This window comes from Hirsutella rhossiliensis (genome assembly GCF_020360975.1).
Source record: "Hirsutella rhossiliensis strain HR02 chromosome Unknown scaffold00023, whole genome shotgun sequence".
Classification (NCBI taxonomy): Eukaryota; Fungi; Ascomycota; class Sordariomycetes; order Hypocreales; family Ophiocordycipitaceae; genus Hirsutella; species Hirsutella rhossiliensis.
The window spans coordinates 24,938-37,431 of NW_025408689.1; the positions used below are offsets into that span (position 1 = coordinate 24,938).

A 12,494-nucleotide genomic window follows, 5' to 3' on the forward strand; every position below is an offset into this window, starting at 1 on the left:
GATAATTAATAATATCCTATATAAATACTTAGATATCTTTATAGTAGTATACCTAGATAATATCCTAATCTTCTTAGATACCTTAGAAAAATATAAAGAATACGTCTATAAGGTACTCCGCGTACTTTAAAATATAAAGTTACTAGTTAAACTAAAGAAAAGTAAGTTTTATATATAGGAAGTAAACTTCCTTAGATATATAATCTTACTAAGTGTGGGTAGGCACCTGCGGCAGCTGCTGCAATGAGACGGTACTAGGGTTAACCTGTGATGTTGTATTCGTCTTGATTCTCTATCTAAGGAGGCAGAGGCCAGCGTGGAGAAAGGGGGCACGCTGCCCTCAGCCGCACACGTGACCGTACGGGTCACGTGCCAACCATGGTTGGTCACACCACTAGATAGATACATTCCTACACAGGCAACTCTTCTTTTGCTGTGAGAAGCACAGCAACACCTTGAACAGGTCTAAAGGATAGTAGCGTTAAGGCCGTGAAGGAATGTGCCGTGAGGGCGTGTGTCATTATTGCCAAAAGTGGGTCCGACGTCTTGTTCTTAGCTGTAGATATCTGGGAAGAAGTGAAGGGTCTTCCTGATAGGAGCAATCATTTGATCATAGGTATAAGGAGCGGTTAGGAACGTTGTACGTATCCTTCGACTCGAATTGTCAGACTATTGGTATCGATGAAGCGTTCCAGGGCTCGGTTTGGTGATGCTTTCGTCATTGCATCTGCTGGGTTGTCTGCGCCGTTGATCCAACGAATATCTGTTATCTCTCTCTTCTCGTATGACTGGCGAAGGGCCATGATATCAATCATCAATCGTTTTCCTTCGTCGTACCGAGCTTGACTAGGCATTCGTAGAGAGTACGAATCCGTACAGACGATGAGAGGGATAGGAGGAAGGTTGAGTCGTTCCGTAATTATCTTCATAGTCATCGCAAGGGAGATGCCTATGTCGAATCCGTTGGCCATACCGTAGATCTCTGATGCTAGGACGCTACGGGTAACACGTTTGCACTTTGTTGAACTCCAGTGTACGATGTTACCACTAATCTCGAACTGTTTTTCTTTGTGGTTTGTCTCGTTAACGAGGGCAATGACGAATCCTAGTTGGGAGGATAAGTCCTTGTTGTTTGCGAAAGAACCATCGGTGAAAACCATCAGCTTTGCAGTAGCTAGATCAATTGGTTTGTACGTGAGGCCACGTAGTTGGTGATCCATTTGCCATTGCAGTCGCTTGTTCAAAATTGCGTAATCTTTATCCTCAGGGGTCTGTACTTGGGCGGCGACTGAAACATCGAAAGAAGCTTCCGGTTGAGCAATTGAAGCAATGTATGAGGCTCGCGCTCGTTCCTCAACGTAGCGCTGGTGACGATCAATTGCTTTAGGGTCAATGGTGGTCATTTAGCTGCTTGTCCCTTCTGTTGAAGTAAAGGATCCTTTCTTAAGGGTTATTATTCAGCAACGTCAGTCTTGCACCATTAAAGTCAACCGTTGTTCCGTATGTGATGTCAGTCTTGGGCTTGGAACGAAATTCTGCCTTTGTAGCTCTTCTTCTTCACGGGTAGAAAAGTTGTTCGTTCCAAGGATGAGGGTGTCATCAGTTTGCATTCCAACAATACCGAGCGTGTCAGGGCCAGTATTCGAAATCAGTAGGCAGGAGTCATAGGTGGAGGTAGACATATCCAGCTTTTCGAGGTGATGCTGCTGATATGTGCGGAACCAATGGACTCCGGCTTCTGCGATACCGTACAGGGCTTAATAACACGAATAATTGTTCCGTTAGGTATTTGCCTTGTAGTTCCGTGGGCAAATACGTAAGAATGGTCCGGAAAGCTTGGTCTGGGATTGCGGGTATGCCTGAGTGATATCACGGAGGAGAGGGTTATGCCGTAGTTTTGAAGAAGTCCGGGGCAATAGCGAGGATGAGTCTCTGGCTAACGCGTTGAATTGTCGGAGATTGCGTCAGGAGGGTGGTCTTCTCAAAGTCGTTATGTCCTTGAATAACAAGTCGAGACTTTTCGTAGGGCTTAGTGTTGATTCCTTTGACTTCACGAACCATTCGAGAGCGAAAGATTCTATAGTTTCCATGACTCATTTGATCGTATCGTTCAAATTGGAATACACCGCGGCCAACGAGGTCAGTAATCTCTTTGTTATCGGATTCTTCGAAGGGGTCACCAGGAGAGGTGATTATGCCATCAGACCGTAGCTTGAGGAAAGAGCTTGTGCATCTTCCTCCTTTTGGGTCAAGAAGCTCTGGTCTACGGCTTGGGCCATCATGATCAAATCCTTTGGCTTGTTCTTTGATCCTGGTGGGCGTCCTCTGCGGGGGCGGGGTTCGGGTCGGGCAGGCAGGTCCGTTAGGGTCTTAACGGGGTCTTGAGCCGGTTGTTCATTAAGATCTGAACGAATGCCTGAGGGTCTGTGTCGTGTGTAGGGTCGGAAAGAGTGGTATCATCACGCAGATACGGTTGTACAAGGGTCGATCGAAAGACTTGGGGCCGTTGACTGTGTCAATGGTGATGTTATGGGTATCAATCGATGCAATCTTGAAGGGTCCTTGCCAACCGTCTTTCTCTCTCAAACGCGAACTTCACTTTGCAGCGGGAGGATAGCACTTCTGTCGTGCTCGGGCCGTTGCGTGCATGGAGGGCATCCTTAACTCGTCTTTCTGCCGAGAGTTGGCGGAGCATTTTCATCGCTTTCTGCATAGCTTCCGATCTTTTGAGGGTAGAAGCGGAAGGGGCGAGTCTGTAGATACGCGAGGGTATGCGCCGAAAACAAGCAACGTAGGCACAAGACCGTCAGGTCCTGCCGTATCATTGATTGCTTTAACAGCCATTTGAAGGACTGTTTCGGCGGAAGTGGTGTGGCCAATCTCAGCATGGAGGATGTTAAAGGCGCGTCGGAGGGTGCGTGATAGCGTTCAATCTTTCCAATGGACCAATGCGTCTCAACAGGTACTTGAGAGCATTTGATTCCCATAATCTTTGCTTCGTTCCGGAATTCGAGAGAAGCAAAGTTAGTTCCTGCATCATGACGGAGGGTATCAGGAGGTCCAAGATACGTGTCGATCCAGAGGGTCCGGAGGGTCTCCCATGTATCTTTAGCTGACATTGACGGTAAAAATCTGGCTCCTTGGAAAGCAGTAGCTGAGTCCACAACGTGTAGAACAGGGCGTTGTGGTGTTCCTAGGTGCATCACATCAACGATGATTTCGTAGTTGAACTCTTGATCATCGTTAAGGGTGAACTTGAAGCGGCGTGGGGCTTGTGAGTGCATTTGACAGTGGTGACAGAACTTAGAGATAGTCTCTAATGTGTCTATCGAGACGTCACTGTGCCCGGCTTGCTTCAAGAGGTGATGGAGCCTAGGGACTGCTGGGTGTCCAAAGCGTCGGTGAAGTGTACGAATCTCTGTTTCCGTAAGAAACGAGATGGACTCTTCATCTTTCGTAAGGAAGAACCAGGGATGTCCCCATTTGCGTACGACTGGAATGCTTGTAGGGCGATTAGTACAATGATTAGTACAATTGATGGTATCTGTGATGTTGTTGAAATAGATACCAAGCCGGTCCATATCAGCAAGGCAGAGCAAAAGGAGTTGGGGTTTGAAGGACGTGGAACGTGATCCTTCCGAGGGTGTGTTAAGGGCGACTGTGCCGAGGAGTGGATGGCGTCGCTGTTGCCGAATTTGATGGAGGCCTGGCCGGATGTGGAGCTGTCGAGAGCTACAGAAGGGTCTTCTCGTTGTAGGGCGATGTACTGAGAGTATCCTGCTGTGGAAAATGTTGCTGCACCTGTGTCGATCATGATACCTTGGAATCTATCCCTTGAATAGCGATCTTCAATAATAAATTGCGAGGCTGGAACAACGGTTTGATCCGTCTGATAGACGTCTTCTCCTGTGATCAAATGATTGAATGCCTGTTGACAGAGCATTTGGCTTGCTTGCCATTGTTCCGGGTGATCGTTGGTGCTATTGTCATGTTCTTCCCATGTATCTTCAGTGTCATCAAAGCTGCTCATCTCATGACCTTCGTAGTCTAGAATATAGCCTCCGATGTCCGTGAGTTGTACACCTATGAAGTGACATTGAGTGATATGTTGGTCCTTGGCCTTTTGCCGTTCATCCGTAGAGTGTTTAGTTGACCAACAGCCTTCTTGTCCACAAACAAAACACTTCTTCGTCCAGTTTCGGTTACTGTAGCTATGATTGTAGTTACTACGGCTTTGAGGCCGGTAGTTTCCACGGTTGTAGCTTTGTCTGTATCCGCGGCTGGGTCGTTGACCTGAATATCCGTATCTACCTCGAGAGCGGTTGTTATTGTATCGACGGTCGAGGTAGTACTGATGGTGTGGATCGTTATGATCAAATGATCCAGCAAAGTCAAGGGGAAATTGAGAAGTTGTTATGAGGGCAAGATGGGTTTCAACGGATGCACGAAGATCTGCAAGAAGGTGCTCGACGTTATCGGCGGGGTTTTAAAAAGGGGATTGGGGGTTGGGGGCTCCCCCGCATGCTTTTATAAACGTTGTACGCAGGAGAAGGGGTCAAGGGCTCGTTGGCAGAGCTGAAGCTTATCAAAGAGGGTTTGAAGCACTTCGTGGGGTCTTCGAAGCATCTTGGGCACGGATGGAGTTAAAGGTTATTGTTGTCCAGTCAGTATGGTAGTGGACATGGTTGACTTCCGTGTCAAAGTGTTGTTTGAAGATATCATACGCTTGTCGGAACGTCGTAGCCCATGTGATCTTATCAAGATAGAATCTTTGGGCTCTTCCATCAAGGATCCGGGGAAAGAGTGCGTGAAATTGTGACGGTTTCACTTGGATATGAGAGCAGTTGCTTAAGAAGAGGCGGAGCTTATCATCAAGGAGATCGTACGGCTCTCCTGTGTAGTTCCGATCTTTGTTCCAGGTCTTCATAAACTTCTGCTGGATGTCGCTATCGACGATAGCGTTCGGGATGTTATCCGGGGGGAGTTTCATGTATTCTCCAAAGGTTGCAGGGCCGGATAAGTGTTCGGGGATGGGGTTGGTGACGGGTTGGACGAGATCGGGGTTCTGGAAGCGGTAGGAAGTCGGATGAATAGTAAGAGAGGTCGGAGCAGGTTTATCTTGGATAGTCGGAGCAGGAGTAGGTGCGTTAGGAGGGCTCGTTAGGGTCTTAATAGGTTGTGGTTCGTTAAGACCTTGATGAGGTGCTGCTAAGGGCGTAACTGATGGTGAAGGAGGTTGAGACGGATGGGGATTAGTGGAAGCATTTGATCCTAGTAATGCTGTCTGCCTCCTGAAGGCAGCAGTCCTCTCATCAAACACCATCTCCGTAAACTCCTGCTCTGGCCAGGTTTGTGGGTTCTCGATAGTTTGTAATATGAGAAATTGTGTTGCGAATTTCCCCCTTTGTGAACCTGTGTAGATACCTCTTTTCCTTAGTAGTTTCCTGAGGGCTCTCTTGTATTCATTCGGGCGCGGTCCCATGTGTCTTCGGTCCATTCTTCAAAATGCTGTTGGAAGTAACCAAGGAGGTCGTATCCTTGATCACTGCCAGATTGAACGATGAATATGAACTTTGCCACATATGTCGTTACTGCGATCTTGTCCTTTTCGTCGTGTGTGATATCGTTGTCCCAAAGGTCGATATTAATTTGTCGGAATGCGGATGCTTGGATGTCTAGTGCCTGCATCTGGTCGCATATTTCTTCGAGCTGGGCTTCTGGGGACATAGCTCGGGCGGTCGGGGCTATCGTGATCAAATGAATGAGACGATGTGGGGTTCGTATTGGTCTCTTCGTATACGAGTTGTCGCTAATAGGAGGTCGAGCGTCGCGTACTAAGTAGGTCGTTCGCGGCCAGACTGAACTGACGGGGATCTTGCTACTTAACGTCAAGGGTCGAACGTTCTTACTAGTTGTTTGCGATGTGGTCGCCTGTCGATTCCGGTGCTCACGGCTAGGCAAACTAGCGGGCGATCGTAATCAACAGTTGGAAGGACTCTCGCGCGGCTGGGCAAACCAGCGGGAGATTCCTTGTTCTTAGCACAAATAACCTTCTTCTGAGCGCTACTCAGGGCCACAGTAAAGTGACGCGGACTATAGCACCTTCGAAGGTTGAGGAATTTGTCTCTTCTACTTAGCTGTCTGTGACGGGCGTGGGCCGGTCACTGATCAGTGTGGTAGGCACCTGCGGCAGCTGCTGCAATGAGACGGTACTAGGGTTAACCTGTGATGTTGTATTCGTCTTGATTCTCTATCTAAGGAGGCAGAGGCCAGCGTGGAGAAAGGGGGCACGCTGCCCTCAGCCGCACACGTGACCGTACGGGTCACGTGCCAACCATGGTTGGTCACACCACTAGATAGATACATTCCTACACTAAGAGAGATATAAATATAATAAGATAAGATTAACTTAGTTAAAGAATAGCTAATATTAAAGAACGTTAAGGATATATAAAGTTTCTTAGGATTTATAAATTACTACTAATAATTTATTAAAGATTTTAAAAAGATTATAGTACTACTATATAACTTAATAAAGAAGGAAAAAGAATTTATATAGGATAATAAAGCTAATAAAGCTTTTAATTATATTAAGACTACGATTATATAAGAACTAGTTTTAATTACCGTCGATCTAAAACGATAAATTAAACTTAAAACTAATATATTAGACTTTACTTTAAGAGTATAAATTAAATAAAAAAAATAATAAAAGAAGACTATAACTAATTATATTTTACTCGAAAAAGCTATATAGTATAGAACTTAATTACCTTATCTATAATAAAGAGTTCCTTATAATTATTTAAGCTTTTAAGGAATTTTAATACTACCTTCTTAAAAGTAAATATAAAGTTAAGGTTTATATAGATTATAAGAATATCTTATACTTTATAATAATATAATAGTTAAACGGACGATAGATTTAATAAGCTAAATACTTATTAGAATTTAACTATAAAATAATCTATAAAAAAGGAATAGAAAACGGTCGAGTAAATACCCTTAGTTAATAAAGTAACTATAATATAAAAGCACTTATAGTAAAAGGATAGCTCTTAGAAATTAATAAAAATAGGAACTATTAGTAATAATAGCTAAAGATAATATTTATAATAACCGGTATTATTCCTAAGGGATAAACCTATCGAGGGGTTTATATTAGTAGATATAATAGGGCGTGGTCTAAGCAATAATAAGTATATTACGTTAATAATAAGTTAGAGGTTATAGACTATAGACTATAACTAGGTAATTAGAATTAAAGATAAATCGTAATAAAGATCTATATTAAAAGCTAGAGAGCTATCTATCTAAAGAAGTAAAAGTAGGTAGCTATATATACCTATAGAGACTATCCTTAGATTATAGGCCTAGCTATAATCCCTAACGTTAGATCGTATAGAGCGTAGTAATCTCGTTAATCTTAGATTACTTAGATCTCTACGATCCCCTTAATCCTATATCTATTAGATAGTTATACTAACTATTTATCTATTAGACCGTATTATATACTTAACGCAGTCGACCGTTAGCGGCCTAGTAGCTATAGTCGTAATATAATATCTCCCCTCTTTTTAGTCTTATCTTTAAGACCTACTATAGCTACCTTCGCCGCTATATATAAATATACCTTTATCGCGTTATATATAATTTAACGGGTAAGATTACACCCCTATAGACATTAGCCCGTTAGAGGGATAAGACCCCTAGCACCCCCCCCCCCTCTAACTTTCTTCTAAGTATACTTAAAGGCGTTATAAAGACCTCGATTATCTAATTAGGTATAATCCTTAATTATAGTTAATTTAAATTTTTGTTTTTCCCCTTTAAAGCAGATGCCGCTAGTTACGCGACTCTAGTAGAAACGAAGAGGCATAGAGTAAAGAAATCTCTAAGACTCGTATTTATAACCTAAAGCCTATAGAGCTATATATAGACTAAGTAATTAGATAATTACGTAGTTAATTGCTCTACTAATCCTTTACTACGTGCTACGCGTGCTTTAGGTATATACCCTCGTCCCCGTTAAAACTAGTCTCTAGGGCGTAAACTCGTTATTCCGTTCTATTTATACGGCGACGAGTAGCTTTACGAAGCCGAGAATACCTAGAGGACGACGGTACTATTTAGAAAAAATAAAATCTAGGGATTTAATAATTAAAGTAGCAACTACCTTAATAGCTAGAGTTAGGGACCTAATAAGGCGATAGACTTACCGGGAAATAAATAATTAGATAATGCCTTCGCTAGTAGTAAAGGAAAAGTAATAAGCTAATACTAAAAAACCCTAAGCTCTTATTATTAGCCTTATAACCCCTAATACTAGCGACTTAGTTAAGAAACCACGATCCTTATATAATACTTTAAAAGATATAAATAACGACGATAGCGTAATCTAGACCGTTCTAGAACCCTACCGAGACCTCTTACTTATATATATACTAATAATACTAATATAGGTACTAACGAGGGATACCTTAATAACCTTAACCTTAGCTCTCCTCTACGCGGTAGCTTATAAAGAACGTCTACCTCCCGCTAATAGATAAGAAAGTAAGTAATAAGATAGTTATAATAAGATATCCTTTAACTCCGAAAACTCTAACTCTAAATTTCGTAACTACGTAATCTACGGGCATACTATATCTAGAAACACTAGCCGTTAAGAAGGATTATCTAATCCTACTACTAGCGATATAAAGAAAATTAAGGTAGATATTAATAAGATTGCTAATAAACTTAGGGATATACTCGCTAAAAGCTAAGATAACCTCGTAGGAAGACTCCGCTAACTACGACTCTTACCTATCGGAAAATTTAACGGTAAAAACGTAACTAAATTCCTTAAGAAGTTTAAACGGGAGATACGCGTTAACTATATCTACGACAAGGATAAAATAGACTAGCTCGAAGTCTATATCTCCTCTATATAAGCCCCTACTATTAAAATTCTTATGGATAGACTTACTTAGGAAGAAGCGAAGAAGAGACTCCTCTAATACTACTATATATATAATATTAAATAACTAGAAACTACTAACGACCGCTTAGACTATTATAATACTAAAAAGCCTAAGACTATTACGGAAGTTATAGAATAGCTTAGTCTCTACTTATACTTATAGCGTAAGGCATAACCCGACGGCTAGGAAGAATCTATAGTCTAGTTATACTTTATCTACTATATAATACCGAAGGAGCTTATTATTAACGTTATAGAGAGAAACGGGAAGATATCCGAAGTTATCTTAAAACTCCTATATAAAAGCCTTATCTATATAATTAATAATTATTTAGTATCTCGCTAGGACGTTAAGCGACGAGATATAGTATCTAAAGTCTATAATTAGAAGCTTAAGAACCTAAAGAAAGACTAGCTCTTTAGGGAAATTAATAAAGTAATAGAGGAAGCTAAATCTAATAAGGGCGAAGAAAAACTTCCTAAAGAGCTAAAGAAAATAGATAAGAAACCTAAATAGCCTATAAAAGAGATCTTAGACCTAATAAAAGCCTTTAAAGATATAAAGATTAACCTTACTCGCTAGTAAGAGTAGATATTTAACTAGCTTAATAGGGAATAAAGACGTATTAGTAGTAGAGGCTACTCTTTAAGTCGTAGACGAGGAGGTAGCGTAAATACTATTAGATTTTACTACTTATCTAATTAATATACGTAGCTTTAGGTTAATGCTTTTAACCGGCCTAGGAGATACTTTTATTATAGTAAAGAAAGATACTACCCCGATAAGTGCGAGGTATACTCTTAGGACTATAAGATCGGATTTATAATATATAAAGTAGTAAATAGGACTCTTTACCTTAGAAGAAAAGATAACGGAAGCGTAATTCCCCCGGTGCTTACTAATAGGTTTTCTTAAATAGGTATATATATTCGAAGGCTTATCGTATACTAGGTAGATACATAGCTAGACTCCTTTATATTACTACTTATAAAATAGGTTAAAGCTATAGTTATACTATCTTACCCGAATTAAGCTACTAGTAAAAGAGAATCTAATTTCCTAGACTAGTTCTAGAGATACGGAAGCCTATATAAGTAGAAGCTAAGGAATTTAGAAGTAAGCGATATAAGAAAAGAAGTAGGAAGGATATCGGTTATTATAATTATAGACAATATATAATAAAGCGATATATATAATTAGATAATCTATACGACTATAATAGGGATTAATGCCTATAAGGGGAAAAGATAAAGAGTCGAAGAGAACGTAGAGGAAATCGAGATAACGAGAATAGTAAAAACTAGCCTAAAGATTATCCCTATATACTATAGATATAGAGTAGATCTAAATAAGAAGTTCGATAGACTTATAGATAAAATCGTCGGAGAAATTATATATAAAAGAATCCTAATCCCTTTAAATTACCTAATCGACTTTATTCCCTAACTAGGCGAGAGACTTAGTACGAGATACGTAGATATAGCCTAAGGTATAGAAAACACTAAATTCTAGACCCTAGAGAAAGTAGAGAGCAATATAAGACCCTATAGAGCTACGATAACGGTTATAAAAGTAGCCGAAAATAATATAGAGAGTAGTTTACTCCTCCTCGAATATCTATAAGGAAAACTCGCGGTAGCTTTAGTATAAGTCGAAGAATAGGACGAAGAATACTAAGTCGAACCGATTAAGCTTACTTACCCTACTTATAAAGAATCGGATTATAAGTGCCTCGAAGTTTAATAAGCACTAAAGGAAGTTAGGTTTATAACTAATATAATTAGCGTAACGTAACTAGCCTAAGGACTATTTAATTAATAAACTCTAGAGGTAATAAGACCGGAGAAAGATAAATTTATTATATAGGAAGTAGTACTCTCGATAAGATACTAGGAGATAACTCTAGAGGACCTTATAGCGATTCCTATAATACGTATAAATACGGTCCTTATACCTTTCCGCTCGCTTAAGTATATATAAGACCTACCCCGTATTTAAGTATAGCTCGGTAGCTAGAAAGATAAAGTTTTAAGCGCCTTAATCGATACCGGGTTTAAAGGAAACCTTATTACTAAAAGATACGTAAACGTATATAGGCTTAAAATCCTACTAATAAGAGTATTAATAACGGCGTATACCGGGTCCCCTATAGATATAGTTAGGGAGGTAGAGACTAATCTCTATCTAGGAACGGCCTAGATACTAATCTATCTTTATATTACGCTAGATAGAGTCTTAGTCCCCTTTATCCTAAGCATGCTATTTATTAGAGCCGCGTATATATTATTTAATTATTCCTTAAGGAACGGGGATATATAGGTTAAATATTAGATCGGTACTATCCGGGTAGTTATACTAGCGGTAGGAGCTATTAGATAGGAGCTTCTAGACGAGGTCGATATAGTAAAATCCTTTTAGGCTACGACCTTAATAGTTAATAAAGATATATACGAAAGACTAAAGCTTAAGGAGGCTATATAGGAAATAGCTACCTAGCTCCTAAGAAATTTTTTTTAGGCTTTAGTAATAAAAGTTAAAGAAGATAACTTAGGAGCTACCTAATAATTACGGAGAGAAACCCTTACGGATACCTAGACGGCTAAGATTCTCTTGCCGGGAGGTAAGATCCTTAGTTATAGAGGGGGTGCTAACTAAGTCCCTAACCTAGCCTACGCTAGCGTAAACGAGCCCTTAATAGTACTAGTACGATAGTAATTAATTATAGATAAAGGAGATAAGGCGATTCTAGCTATTAGATCTAAGATAGTAGAAGAGATTATTAAAGTTATAGTTATAGAGGCTATAAGAGAATTTAAGAAAAACATTATTAAAGCTAGAAAGAAGTTCCGAAAGATCTAGAAAGTTAAAGTTAAGATAGGGAGGAAACGACCTATTAGATTATATAATCTAAGAGTTAATACTCTCTTTAAAAGAAAAGCAGATAAGATTAACCTTATTAACGATACTCTATTAGACGGCTCGACGCTAGAAGGGGACCCTAACTAAAAGAAGACTAAATAGAATACCGTTAAAGATAAGATATAGCCTAGACCCTACTTAGAACACTTAATAGGAAAATTCTTAAGTATATAGAAAGGAAAGCGGCTAACGTAAGAAAGACTTAAAGTAATCTACGAATAATTTAAGGGCTTTCTTATAGAGGTAAGAATCCGGATCTTCGATAGTATTCTATTTAATAGGGAAGTAGCGTTATCCTAGGACTTTATAGAAAGAGGTAGAGTCGACCTAGCTATAGCCCTACTATAGGTTATTAAGATAATAGAATATAAAGTATAGTAAGTAGCCTTAATCCCGATCCTAAAAGCAATAGAGTAGAAAGTTATCGATATCCTTAAAATTAAACTAAAAATAAGAGTCCTTAAAGAAGGGCATAGGCCTTATAGGAACCCCTTTTTCCTAGTAGTAAAGAAAGATAGAGGACTACGCCTAATTAATTCCGCTATATATATAAATACTATTATAATAAGAGATACGAACCTACTACTAAATATAGACGAGTTTAGCGAC

General features: G+C 40.0%; 2 protein-coding genes across 2 annotated transcripts; both read right to left on the reverse strand.

Annotated features, from left to right (window-relative positions):
• Positions 1-629: 629 nt before the first annotated feature.
• HRG_11825 (polyprotein) lies at positions 630-1,403 on the reverse strand (the record flags this gene model as incomplete). Its single annotated transcript, XM_044870295.1, has 1 exon — positions 630-1,403. The coding sequence occupies one exon, from the start codon at positions 1,401-1,403 to the stop codon at positions 630-632; it is 774 nt and encodes a 257-aa protein (XP_044714591.1).
• Positions 1,404-5,433: 4,030 nt separating this feature from the next.
• HRG_11826 (uncharacterized protein) lies at positions 5,434-5,727 on the reverse strand (the record flags this gene model as incomplete). Its single annotated transcript, XM_044870296.1, has 1 exon — positions 5,434-5,727. One exon carries the CDS (start codon positions 5,725-5,727, stop codon positions 5,434-5,436), a length of 294 nt encoding a protein of 97 aa, XP_044714592.1.
• Positions 5,728-12,494: the final 6,767 nt, after the last annotated feature.